This window comes from Silene latifolia, chromosome 10 (assembly GCF_048544455.1).
Source record: "Silene latifolia isolate original U9 population chromosome 10, ASM4854445v1, whole genome shotgun sequence".
NCBI classification, from domain to species: domain Eukaryota; kingdom Viridiplantae; phylum Streptophyta; class Magnoliopsida; order Caryophyllales; family Caryophyllaceae; genus Silene; species Silene latifolia.
The window spans coordinates 128717043-128731635 of NC_133535.1; the positions used below are offsets into that span (position 1 = coordinate 128717043).

Below are 14593 nucleotides of genomic sequence, written 5' to 3' on the forward strand. Positions count from 1 at the left end.
CATAAAAACAGTAAAACATGGATGAGACGGATGCAAACGAATTAATTACAAGATGAAATAATGATAGAAGTGAAAAATATCAATGAGCCCTACGAATTAAATCAATTAACTACGTTAAATACGACGGATTAATGACGAATATATGATGAACATGCGAATAAACAGATGAAAACTATATCAAAGACGAATCCCAGAAACCCAATATGAACAAATTGAATCTCTACAACCCGGAATTGAATTTAATGACGAAAACCCGCAAATATGAATTACTTGGGATTTAAGTCGGATTTATGACGATTAAAACATACTAATGACGGTGATTATAAATATACATGTGAATTATTGTGCTATCAAGACGAAGAATTAACAGACGAAGCAAGCAAAAGAAAGAATTTGAACACGAATTACAGAGGACAAACGAAGAAGAAAGGAAGCGAGGAATCGGCCCTCACGAAGAGGCGCAGCAGGAACTGCGCTCCTTCGAAGAGGCGCAGCAGTTGCTGCGTCCTTTCTCAACGGTTATCTACTGGAAATCCGTAAAAATAGGTTTTAACAAAGGGGTTTAGAAATCGGTTTTAACGGTATTTTCGACATAAACCTTACAATTGATGATGCAATAAAGTAAAATACAATAAACAAAAAGGGAGATTTATACCCTCAGACTTACATGTTGACGAAACGAGAAGGACTAAGATATCGATTAGTGATGCTCGACGCGAATGCAAAGAAAGTGCCCTCGTAAGAGGAAAACGATTAATTAATTAAGTTGATTGATGTGTAGTTGGTCAAATTGGTCGGTCATGCAACGGAGAGGCTGGTACCCGGAAAGATCCGAGCTTACGTGGTCGAAAGTTCAAGCACGTAGGCGCCAATAAGTAAGAACAAAGTCTAGAATGCAAAGGGAGAAGAGAAGGGCGGACACTCGCGTGAGAAATATGAGGAGCGAAGGCTCCTATTTATACTAATCACGTGAAGGAATTAGGGTTTCGGAGACTCGTTGGAAGTGAATCTCGGAAAGATATGAAAAAGATACGAGAAACATGCGAGAAAGGGCACTGGGAAGAGGCGCAGCGACACACTGCGTCTCTTGGAAGAGGCGCAAAGACTGCTGCGTCTTTTCCCAGGAGGTTTCCTCCTGCTGAAGAAAGATTTCCGCGTTTGAGTTATGGTAGGACGGAAATAATTCGATTCCCTTAATATCTTTATATGAATATTACGAGATTTTATTTGCCAAAAGATGAAATTTGTGAAATATGAAATAGAAATATCTGGAACATTCCAGAACATTCTGACTCGGGTTTTAACGGTTATCAGAAAATGGAGACGGTTTTAGGCCCGGACTCCGAATGTACTCTAATTACTGCCAAAACGACCGTATCGGGACGTAGATGACAACTAAGAGGTAGACATTAATATTTGAGCAATCACTTGACGATAATCTTACGAATTGTCACAAATCGTTCCGCGTATCAAACATGCGGCCCAATCATCACCGGGTGGTTTGCGGGAGGTGCATAAATGAGGTATCTACAGAGCCCCCACTTTGACTGAGGCTTGGACAAGCCGAAAGTCAAAGTATAGCCATCAGGTCAATCGAAGATTACAACCTGACGACTATGGCGACGCGAGGCGGCTCAAGGGGTCTGAGCCAAGGACCTGTCGTCGGGAACATTTTAGAGTCTGTCGACTATCCGGGAGGGTCGTTTAAAGTCCATTAGATTACGTAAGGAGGCTCGTCAGCCATAAGAAGAGACCATACCTGAGACTTCTTCTCGAGATGCTTTCGGAGGTGCGTAGGAGCTAGGGTTGAGCATGGGAGCTAAGGTTGAGCGTGGGAGCTAAGGGTAAGACCTAAAGGATATATAAGGATTGTGCTAGGGTATGGGGCCCTAAAGGAAAGCATTGACGGGAAGGAGGCCTAAAGTAAGTTCAACTTAAGGATAACTAAGGCTTGGGTATAAGAACTCTATTTGTTTGGGAACTTGAAGGCTTATGAACCTAAAAGGATTGGGATCCTATAGTTGAAAAGTCCTAATTTCGGGTTTACGAACCTAAGAAAAAAAAGGCTTTGGGGTTTGGGAATTTCTGGAGAACGACACCCTGTCGAACTCCGCGGGAAACACGAAACATTGCGAGTAGCAGGACACGGCTGGGAACTGCTGGAGGAAAACTGTTTGGATAATCTCCGGGAAAATATTGCAAGTAGCAGGACACGGCTGGGAACTGCTGGAGGGAAAGATCTGCTTGGGTAGATGTTAATCCTCACGTCTTGAGAGAGACAGTACGTCCGCTTACTCTCGCTGGAGACATCATGGGGAATTTTTCTTCTTGTCATGAGAGGGAAAGTATATCCGCTTGCTCTCGCTTGAGACATAATGAATGTGTGTCGAATTTTCGTAAATAAGTAAATGCTCGTTGCGACAAGCAAAAAAAACGGGTCTTGGAAGGAATAAACAGTCTGCTGCTGCCTTGGAAATGCGAGCCGGAACGAAAGAAAATCGTCGAACGGACCAAAAGAGTAAAATAGCATCGGGGAAGAGGCGCACCAAAGATGGGCCCACGAATAACGAACTTATAACGAATTTTTGAAAATCCGTATGGAGGGAACAAAAGGAAGAGGCGCAGCAAGAGCTGCATCTCTTGGAAGAGGCGCAGCGCCTGCTGCGTCTATTCCCCAATTTGGCTTTCCTGCGTAAAAACGCGAAAATCAGGGGGATTGTATTCATTTGCATTCGAAACACAAATCACTCATTTCTCTCTCAAATCTTCACCATTTCTGCCAAGGTTTGATTCAAAAGCTTGCTTTAAACATGACTAATTGAGGTATGTATCTCAATCTTGCATTAATCTTCTGCATTTGTTGAATTTTGAGCCGCAAAATCTAGGGTTTTCGACCCTTTTGATCGAAAATTTGGGGCTTTTCCCCTAAATGAATTTGCCTTATCAAATTGATATTAGAAATGGATAGTAGGTAATGTTAGGAACATAACCATGTATTTGTTTCGAATTTTCATCAAGTTTTGAGCCTTTGAGTGAAATTTGAGACGGTTTTACAGCTGAACCGTAAATTGCTTCGAAAATAGCCTTAGGATTGCCCATTTGCGATGAAATTTGATATTTGGGATCCTTGGGTGATGGGTAAACTTTCTACCATCTCGGAATTTTGGTTTGTGACAGCTTTTCCAGGACAATTTTCTAGGGCATAATCGTCGTTATAGCGAAATGCTGCCGAAATTTCGACCCGAACCTGGAACTAGGCTTCGAATTGGACTTGACTTGACCTAATTTATCACATGAGTGATCGGGTTGGTGGGAATATGGCCAAGGATGGCGAAAAGAGAGCGATTTCAGGGCTTCCGAGGGCTCGAAAATCCTTAACCGAGGCTCGTCGTCATATGACGCGGCCTGAATTTGCTTTAACGTTGCAGGTGATGAGGCTTCTACTTCTGGGAGAGCTCCCATGGAGATTGACGCCGCTACTGTCGAGGAGGCTTTGGAGCAGGCCTTCACCGCTGCGGTGATGGCTGCTGAGTTTCACGAGGAGGAGGCCGTCGAGGAGGAGGAGATCCCGAGACGGGCCAACGTCGGGCGAGGAGGTCGTCAGCTGAGGGGAGCTCCTGCGTAGGCTGAGACCTGGGAGAGTAGGCACCTCGTGTGGGCTGCAGAGGGTCACCTGTCCTACAGGACGGTGAAGAGTTTGGTAAATAGGAATTCACTACTCACTACTCATCTCCTTTTTTGGTAAAATGGTAAGCATTATATTAAATTAGAAACCATTTAGATGTTTACAATCAAAGCGTACTAGCTAACAAAGCCATACATTTTCAACAGACACTTAAAAACCCTATACAAGAGAATTTAAGATAGCATCAGGCTACTAGTAGAACATTGCTTGACCAATACTTCTGGGCGTGGGAGATAAGCCTGCAGCCTGCAAGTGTTGCGTGCCCACCAAAGATAGTACATGAGAGCAAGGAGACTTGCAGCCACCTGATGCTTAGTGAGGACTGAAGCAAAGGAAAACTGAAGCCACCACTGACCGACCTGGGTGCAGGGAAGATTGCATCCCAGATTAGCAGCAACCAGGTCTAAGCACCTCCTACTGTAAATGCAATTGAAGAAGAGATGATCATGGGATTCCTGTGCATTCTCACACAACACACAGGAAATATCAGAAGTGATCCCCATTCTGTGCAGTCTATCACGTGTCAAGAGTCTTTCATTTGCAATTAACCAACCAATGAAATTGTGACGAGGAACAGCCTCTTTAACCCAGGTGAAAGAGAACCACGGAGTAGTTGCAGGATGGGGTTTCAACCATTCATATCCACTTTGAATGGAGTAAGAGTTCTGATCATGTAACCACCAATCCCCTATGTATCCAGGAGCAAGAAGGTCTTTGATCCTACATAGTTTTCTCCAAGCCCAGCTACCATTCAGATGAGGAGTATACTGGTGCCAAGCACCTGCTTTGATATAGACAGAATGTACCCACCTGACCCATAGGTAGTCCTTTTTCTGAGCCACCCACCAGATATACTTGCCCAAGGCAGCTTTGTTCCATTGAATGAGGTCCTTAATCCCTAAACCACCATGCTTCTTCTCATTACAAATCTGGTCCCATGAAACTAGGGCATTCCCATTAGCATTATCTAAACCAGTCCATAAGAAATTTCTGCATATGCTAGTGATTTGCTTAAGAATTGCAGTAGGAAGAATGAAGATTCTAGCCCAATAAGAATGAAGATTTGAAAGCACAGATTGAATGAGCACCAACCTCCCAGCATAGCTGAGTTTCCTACACCCCAGAGCCCTTATTCTCTTGGAAACTTTGTCAACTAAAGTGGAGCATTCCAATACAGAGAGTTTCCTAGCAGCAATAGGAATGCCTAGATACTTAAAAGGTAGAGATCCCTGTACCATGCCAGTAACCTGAGAAACCTCATCAAGAATGGCTTTGTCAACACCATTGCTATATATACTAGACTTACCCTTGTTCATTCTCAACCCTGAAGCTCTAGAGAAAGACTCAAAGGCTCTTAACAAACCAGTAATAGATTGTTTATCCCCTCTACAGAAAAGCAAAAGGTCATCTGCAAAAGCTAGATGGTTAAGTTTGATCCTACCACAAAGAGGGTGGTATCTGAATTCCACATAATCCCTTATCTGATCCAAAATTTGACTCAAATACTCCATACAAATGACAAACAACAGGGGGGAAAGAGGGTCCCCTTGTCTCAAACCTCTAGCCCCCTTAAAATACCCAAAAGACTCCCCATTAAGAGAAAGGGTATAAGAAGGGGAAGTGATGCATTCAGTGATTAGGTTTACAAAATGATCAGGAAAATTCAAAGCCTGTAGCATGTCTTGAACAAAACTCCATTCAATGGAGTCATAGGCCTTTTGGAGATCAAGTTTCATAATCACCCTGGGGGAACAAGCCTTTATATTGTAGAGCTTAACTAAGTCTTGGCAAATAAGGATGTTTTCCACAATGTCCCTCCCCTTAATAAAAGCACTTTGAGAATCACTGATGATATCAGGGAGAATAGCACTTAATCTGCCACACATGACCTTGCTAATGCACTTATAAATGGTGTTACAGCACGCTATGGGTCTAAACTGTGTCACATCCTTAGGGGCATCAATTTTAGGGACGAGAGTGACAAGGGTAGAGTTTACCTGCTTCAACAATCTCCCTTAATCAAAGAAATCCTGCACTGCAGCAATAATACCAGGCCCAGTCACCTCCCAAGTGTCCTTAAAAAACTGGCTATTATAGCCATCAGGACCAGGAGCTTTAGTACCACAAATATCAAACATTGCTTTCCTAACCTCCTCTCCTGTGACATCAGCCATAAGCAAATTGTGATGGGCCTCAGTTAAAACTCTTCCATTTTGGATCACTGCAACACTGATCTTATCCACCTTCTTGCTGGTGCCAAGTAAACCCTTGTAATAGGAGATAAAAGCATCCTGGATTGCACTGTTGTCAACACAAAGCTTGCCATCTGAGTCGTGGATTTGGAACACTTTATTATGGGCTCTCCTCTGTCTAATAGTGGAGTGGAAATACTGGGAATTCTCATCTCCCAATTTGAGCCAATCAACTTTTGCTTTTTGGGCCAAAAATTGATGGCAAGCACTCTTGGCAGCAATGTATTCCTCAATAAGAGTCTTCTCCAACCCAATGAGCTCCTCATTCAGTGGTTGGGATATAAGTTGCTCCTGAACAGAAGTAAGGGCAATTTTTGAGATATGCATCTTATTCTCAATGTCACTAAATCTATTCCTGTTCAGTAGCTTCAGCTCTTTCTTCAACTTAGTAAGTTTTGTTACCACATGAAACATAAGGGTGCCTTGAACATGCTGACTCCAAGTCCCATTAACAATCTGCTTGAAATTAGGGTCCAAGGCCCACATATTGAAGTATTTGAAAGCAGGCTTCCTCTGAATATCATCCCCACAAAATCTGATGACACATGGACAATGATCAAACTCTCCCTCAGGCATGAAGAAGGCATAAGAGTCAGGATAAACATTCATCCAATCAGCATTAATGAGGCATCTATCAATCCTATTATAGACCCTGGTATCCACATCATGTTTATTATTCCACGTGTAATAAGACCCAATGGCCTTAATATCAGTCAGATCACAATGTAAGAGGCACTGCTGGAAAGGCCTAATTTCTGCTAAAGTGACATCAGAGCCAATCCTTTCAAGAGGTTGAAGAACATTGTTAAAGTCCCCCCCAACTATCCAGGGGCCATCAATCTGGTCACTATAATGTCCTAAACTCTTCCATAACTCAGATCTTTGAGCCAACTTGTTATATCCATAGACACTAGTAAAATAGAACTGCTTCTGATCCCCCCTACTGAGAACCTTAGTGTGAATGGTTTGAGCACTAATGTCAATGATATCAACATCAAATAAGCCAGGATCCCATAGAAGCCAAATCCTACCCCCCTTGGCAGCAGAATTGTTGGTACAAATAGCCCAGCCAGAGCATATATTATTCCTTACTTTATTCCAACTATTAGGATTTACCTTAGTTTCTACTAACCCAAATAGCCCCAAATTATTCTTATGCAAGAAGCACTTAATGTCCTTCTGTTTATTCAGGCTATTGAGGCCCCTAATGTTCCAAAAGCCTATATTAACCATGATCCAGGACCCCTCCTATTCCTCTCCCAGTCCCCTTGCTCATGTGGGCAGATTTTTGAGCCATATTGAGAGCATCCAGAAAAGTAGGCCCTGAGATCTGGTGTGAAGAAGCAGTCCCATCTTGTCTCATTACTCTAGTCACAATCCCTGCAGGAGTATGTGGAACAGTAGCTCTTGGTACAGGTGTGGCAGCAATCTGTTTCCCCCTGTCCAGAGTTTTTGGAGGGGGTACAATCAGTGGCTCCTTAGGAACAACCTTCCTCTGCCAAACCTGTTTGGGTTTAACATGCACAGTTTTCCTCCTACAAACCTCCTGAGTGTGCCCAATACCCTGACATAGAGAACATTTCACTGGTATCCAATCATATTCTACTTTCACCTGGTGAGTCTTACCCTTCTCATCATTAAATTGTAGAGACTTTGGGAAGGTTTGTCCCACCTGAACATCCACAAGGACCCTAGCAAATCCCAGGAATGTCTTAGTTTTAGTAGGTTCATCACATTTTACATATTCTCCAACCAAACCACTAATTTTCTTAAGTCATTCCTGACCCCAGAATTTTAGATCCAGACCTGACAGTTTTATCCAAATAGGAACAATTTTTGCAACAGGCTTAACAAGGTCCACATCAGGAGACCATTCCTGAATGATGACGGGTTTATTGTCAAACATGAAATGACCTTCCTTAACAATCTCTTTCATCTTATCAATACTCTTAAACCTAACAATGAAGATACCATTAGGCATGAATGATATCTTATCAACTTCAGAATCCTTCCAGATACGCTTTAGATAACCAGAGAGTACATTACAGGGCGGGTTTGCCCCCAGAATATACCCATATAAAGCTGAGGCCCAGTAATTGATCTCCGGGAGAACATCCTCCTCAGAGAAAGTCAGAGTAACCTTACCAGAATCAGGCGACGGCGTCTTACTTTTCTTCTTTGATCGAACTTCCGTCCATTGGCCCTCAAGATTCACAGCAGGCTCCCCTTCCTCCTCCTGAATCGTCTCCATAGGTTGAGGCAGCTCCAGAGGGAGAACTGCAAGCTCCTCTTCCTCAGCATCAATGACTGTATTCTCATCCTCTAGTGTTCTAAGAGCATCAAATCGAAACTTAGACGCAGATCCTGAAGAATCGCGACTTTTATTTGCTGAATTTTTTGTATTTTTTGTGGCTTTTCGTGTTTTTACCATTGTTAGGGTTTCAGTAAAGGAAGAACAGTTTCTCTCTCATCTCTCTATTCCACTACTCATCTCCTATTCATCCTTTTTGTCCAAATTTCTTTCCAATTTCATTCAAAACTAAAGATAGCTTTGTTTTAAATCATAATAGGAGGCCGGGAACATCAGGTCGTTCTCGGGTTACACGATAGCGATGGAGCACTACGAGCGGCTGTCGGCGGAGGAGAGGGCTATGATCGAGCGCGGAGCGTTCGGTCCTTTGGTACAGGTCTGGAGGGATATCGTGAAGAGGAAGTTGCGGGTTAACCTTAGCCTGGTCCGTGCTTTCTTGGACCGATTCTGGGATACGACTTCCACGTTTCACCTGCCTTTTGGTGAGGTGGGAGTCACTTTGGAGGATTACGGCATGATTTCTGGTCTGTCGTGCGGGACCGAGGAGGTGGTGTGGCCGGAGACTGCCATGAGAGTGGACTCGGCCGAGGCGAGGAGATTGATCGGCTGGAACTTGTCGCCGAAGGTTGTTGCAGTGCCGGGTTTGGTACCCAGTTCTTACGTTCGAGACTACTTTGTGGGGAAGACCCCGACGCTGGTGACGATTGACGGGAGGGAGACGGCTCCTCCTCCTGTCTGCCGAGCGAGAGGGCTCGTCCTGTGGCTTTGGTGGTTCCCCGTCTTCGATTTACCTCGGAGACAAGGGCGAGAGGCCGTCGACGAAGCTTCTTCCCTTTCTTTCGACTGAGTTCCCTAGGGCGCCGGGACCGGGTCATCATTGCTGGTTTTGCGGTCCTCATCCGCTTCATGAGGGCCATGGTTCGTCCGGAGTTGATGGAGAAGGGGACTTCTCCTGGTGCTGTCGGACCTGGACTACTGCTGGAGGTATGAACCTTCCTTTAGACCAAAGTAAATTAGTTTCTTTATCAGATCACGAAAGATCGTCATTGATTATTCTGATTTACAGGCGTGGGTGTACTCCTACTTCCCGAGTCTCGCGCCCAAGAGGACGGAGCCGCTGGAGAGGGCCTATCCTGTGGTGAGGGATTGGGTGATTTGCCGGACGAAGAGCAAGCGTTCTTCTCACAACGTCTACCGGCGGGACGTGAACGCTCTTCAGCTGAGCAGCGTGAGTATCTCATTCGTATTCATTTATACTTCTTATACTTTGCTTTTAATTGATCATAGGAATGATCTTTGCCTTATCTTGTCATAGTGGGTGCCCAGACCTTGGGCGGAGTACGCTGGAGCGCCTCCTTTCGTGGCTGAGGTCCTTCGACCTAGGAGCCCGAGCCGACTGCTGTTGAGGACGTCGATGGGTCCTGTGTGGTACTTGGGCGAGCGTTTGGCTCGTCAGTGCTTTCGGGACGCGTTGACGGTTCCCGTCGATCCTCCCAGGATGATGTTTAGGGAGCCTTCTGAGGCTGAGAGGTAGGCGGACTTGGCTGGTGCCAGTGGCGACGCCCTTCTTCTGCCTGGCGAGGACTACTCGGCGTTCCTCTACGGGAGGTTGGCGTACTGGCCGGTAGTGGTGAGTATTTTTACTTTTTCTTGATTTGATTTTGAGAATTACGCCGAAAGATCATCGATTAATGAGAACTATTTGTCTTTGCAGGAGGTCGAGGCGGCAGGCATCGAGCCCCTAGTGTACCTCGAGACCCTTGAGTACACTGACGCGACCGGGAGGACGACGATCTCCGAGCTGCGTGACTTTGACGTAGCTGTGACGGATGCTGGCCTAGACGACTGGCAGCATCTGATTCGGAGGGTGAGCCTCTAGCTTGTATAACTTTCGTGTAGGAACACATTTGATTGAGTTTGTTCAATTTGCTGAGAATTTCTTTTTGAAAATGCAGGTCGCGCCGTCCCGGTTCGTGGCATTATGGAGGGTGGCCAACCGGCTGCGAGCTACTGCCGTCGAGGCACTCGTCGGTGGTCGAGGTCGTCAGGTATGAACCTTACACCTATTTCTCTTTTTGATTTCCAATTTTGCTTGAATCGATTGACATGAGCCAATTTATTGCTGTTTACAGGGCGACCGCGAGCTGGAGCGAGAGTTGACCCAGTCTCGGGAGGAGACAGCTCGCGTGTTGAGGGAGCTCGAGGTTCGGGATGCCGAGATCGCCGCTCTCTTGGCGAGGGTTGCAGAGTTGGAGGGCGCCCAACAGTAGTTTTGTGTAGTTTTGTAGACTCGTACATTTGGACATTTGATTTTGAACGTTTTGGACTTTGTTTGGGGCGCAAGCCCCCAGTTTGCTTGTACATTTGCTTTGTTTGGCGTATACACGACGGCCGGAGTGCCTTTGCTGCTGGGTTGTGTTGCTTGTATCTGCAGGTTAGTTCCGAACAGGTTTGGTAGATAACGGTTTACGCCGTCAGGCTGCCGAAATTCGCATAGAAATCATGCAAAACATACATTTTTATATACATATGGCCTTAATTAGCGCACAATGAGACTCAAAAGAACACAAGTTCGTCAAAAAATTTGCCGGAAATGACCGGACGGTAGGGAGAGTTACCCCCTAAAAAAAAAGAAAAAGATAAATCTATAAGTTAGAAAATGTAGAAGTGAAATGCTGAAATTCGTTAGAAATGAAAACAAATGAAAATTATTTCCCAAAATGAAAATGAATGAAAATTATTCCCTAAAAGAAAATGAAAATTATTTCCTAAAAAAGCAAAATGAATTAGGTGTGATGAAATGGCGAAGGTGTCGACGTCGCCTCGAAATGTGTGCTCGCGAATTTAGGAAACCTGAAACATGGTAAACTTCTCGTATTTACCAAAATAAAACCCCGCAGGAATAGGAAATCATTCGTTATAGAATTAGGAAAGATCCAACGCGGAAATCACAGAAGTGAGACTGGGGAAGAGGCGCAGCATGAGCTGCGTCCCTCTGAAGAGGCGCGGGTCTTTGCGCCTGTTCCCAAGCTGGTCCGTTCTGGCGGATTTTTGGAAACAGCAATTAGTATAAATAGAAGCGTCGATGGAGCTTTAATTCACATAAATCTTCCGTCTCTTCTTCGTCTATTCACATAAAACTTTCAAAATAAATCTTCAAAAGAAAATTTTCATTATGAATACTTTGGAGATCCGCTTGAAGGAATGGACCAACGAATTTTCAAATATGGAGAAGCATGACATGGGTGCTTATAACCTTGGGTCTTTGTTGAGTTTGAAACTCATTAAGGTTGTAAAACCGTTCTTGGATGCGTGCCTTGACTATTGGGACCCGAATTATCATGTTTTCGCGTTCCCAGGAGGTGACATTTGCCCATTTCCTGAAGAAATTGTTGCCATTGGTGGGTGGGACCCCGAACATTTACCTGCCATTCCTTCCACTTCACAAGGGTATAAGAGCAAATTTAGAGACTTGCTTGGACTGACCAGACTTGAGGTGGATCGTCTAGTTACTCCGAAAGGCGTGAGAATGTTGGATTTTGTGGACCGATTTATCAACAGGGCCGACCCTACCGTTTCTCATGTTGCTAGGAGGAGGGCATTTGGCTTTTGTTTGTTGCATGTGTATGTCTTCCAAGGACACATTGATGAAGACTTGAGAGGTGATCCCCGTCTTTTGGGCCTTATTGAGCAAATGGAGCTGCGCAGGAGCCCAGCTTGCTAATGCTTAGGAGAGATTATTTTGGGTTTGGATAATAGGAAATCCAACCGCGATCTGCCGTTCTTGGGGAGTCCCGTCATTTTGCAGGTAAAAGTCATTTTTTGTTTTTTTCGTTTTTTTTTTTTTTTTTTTTTTCGTTTTTTTTTTCGATGTCTAATACCTGCTTTTGGTAGGTTTGGCTTATGGAACGGCTCCGATTGATCGAGCCCCCAGTTCATGCACTTTCCTATCATGCTCGTTCAATTGCGATGAGGACGCGGTTGTACATGGTGGACTTTACCCGGGTTTGCGATTATTGGAAGAACAAGCTGAAGAATGATGATGGTCCGTTGATTAGGTGGGTTGTACCGTGGTGGCATCTCAAGTCTGTCACTGGAGTGTCTTCTTTGGATCCCACTAGGTCCGTGCGCATTCCTGGATTGGAGTTTATGGTGTGCATCTTCCCGGAAAGATTGATGAGACAAGTTGGGCTGAAGCAGACGATCCCTAGGCTTGATACCGTCCCGCAGACTGCTATGGCACTAACTAAAGAGAGCCGAAGAGAGTGGGCTATCAAATGGGCCCAAAGGAACATGTGGTTCTTCAGCTTCTCCGCCAATGCTTTATGGGTGTCGGATTCTTATCTGAGGTGGAGAAAGGCCACTACTCCGGAAGAGCGCGAGAGACTGAGGAAACGCGAACCTGTTGATTACAAGGTGCGCGAGGGAGAGAAACAGAAGGAGAAGCATCTAACAGAGGGAGAAGAAGAAGCCGGGTTTCAAGTCGTTCATCCTTCAAAGAAATCAAAGACTACTCCTGTCGCAGAAATGGTGGTTGGCAAGAATGGAAGAGTCAGGCCTCGAGAAAGACCGTTGGTGATTAGGTCTGAAGTGGTGCAAGAGCGTCCGGCTTGAGGTCGTGACAAGAAATATGACAAGAATGACAAGGGCAAGGGGAAGATGGAGGAATAGCCCAAGTCTTTATTTATTATTTGATTATTATTATTACTAGTTTAGATCCCGCGCATAAATGCGCGGTATTTATAGAGTTTTTACTTTTATATTACTTAATAATGCTAAATTAATACCTCACTAATTTTTCATATTTCATGCCATTATATTTTGATATGAGAAAAAAAATTGAACTGTAAAAATATTCAAGAAAACCGAGTAAATTAAATTGCAAAATAATAATGGTATTTAATTAATTGTTCATTTTCTCGTTATTATATATATTTTCGAGATAAAAAAATTAAAACTGAAAATTAGTCAAAGAGAATTGAGTAACGTACTGAAATGTATTTTTTTAAAATTATTTTTTATACCACAAAGCTAATGATTCAAATTTATTAATTCTCTCATTTGTTTTTATCATGTAAGTAATCAAAACGATTTATAATTTTGTTTATACATAGTATGAGTTAAGTCATTCTTAAATAATAGCATCAATAAAAGATTTAATAGTTTATAGCTTTATATTATTTTTATTTTAATTAAAATATTATAGTTTAGTGTTTAGTAAAAATTATAAAATTTGATGAAAAAGTTAATATTAAATGAAAAAAATTATATAATGAAATACATTATAATTATTAATTACCTTATTTAGTGAATACAATTAAATTATCAATAGTTTCCTTATTTATAAAGATGCTTTTTGGAGGGAAAATTTTGGAGTTCACCTATTCATTTAGTAAATAGGGGATTGTTGTTGTAATAAAAAGGAGGGATTTTTTGAATCCTAGCCTATTCTATTTTTACTATGTAGCGTACTATTATTATTTAGGAAATGAATGAAATAAAAAGGTTAAGTGGTTATGGAACCGTTGTGATTTTCTATTTATTATTCTTGTCGAATTTCAAATGCGATGCAAATGTCCTTCTATTTACATTTTAGATATAATGGGTTGAATCCCGTGAAGGATTGCCTACGTATTCACCTTAAAAAAAGCGAAATCAAACCCTTGCGCGTAGTTCGAGTAAATGTAAAAGAATAATTGTTCGAAGCAAGAGCTTGTAATGAACATAGAAAATAAGCATGAGCTTTTGCTTACTCTGGAGGTGCGAATTTAGTTTATTTGATGATATGAGGATGACAAACTTGTCAAAATGCAAGAGCACAGTGACATTAGCTTATTTCAGCTGGGCCAGGGGCCGTTTATTTAGTGCCACAAGAGCGACACGTGGGGTTACGCGAGGCGTGTTTTTGTTCCTATTCTAGGCGTAGTACCGTTTCAGTTGGTCAAGGTTTGTGGGGTTTGAAAACTCATTCCCATCTAGGTCTGTGATTCTAACCGCACCCCCTGGGAGTATGGATTTGACTAGAAATGGTCCGGCCCAATTAGGTTTGAATTTTCCCCTTGGGTCGACAGGTAAAAGAGCTCTAACCGATTTGAGTACTAAGTCTCCTTCTTTGATGTTTCTTGGCCTAACCCTTTTGTTGAAAGCTCGTTTGATACGTGCTTTATATGTTTGGACATTATGTAAGGCGCGTAGCCTACGTTCATCCAGGAGGATGAGTTCTTCATATCTATCCCTTTTTCCAATCGGCTTCCGGGATTTGACTTTCTAGCAAAATACGCAAGGATGGTATTTCTAGCTCGACTGGTTGTACAACTTCCATGCCGTAGGTCAAATAGAAAGGAG

General features: G+C 43.2%; 1 protein-coding gene across 1 annotated transcript; it reads right to left on the minus strand.

The window, feature by feature from the left end:
• Nucleotides 1–5700: 5700 nt before the first annotated feature.
• Nucleotides 5701–8368, minus strand: LOC141608207 (uncharacterized). Its single transcript, XM_074427569.1, has 3 exons — nucleotides 7749–8368; nucleotides 7168–7628; nucleotides 5701–7061 (listed from the first exon to the last, which is right to left on the minus strand). Exons 1-3 carry the CDS (start codon nucleotides 8366–8368, stop codon nucleotides 5701–5703), a joined length of 2442 nt encoding a protein of 813 aa, XP_074283670.1.
• Nucleotides 8369–14593: the final 6225 nt, after the last annotated feature.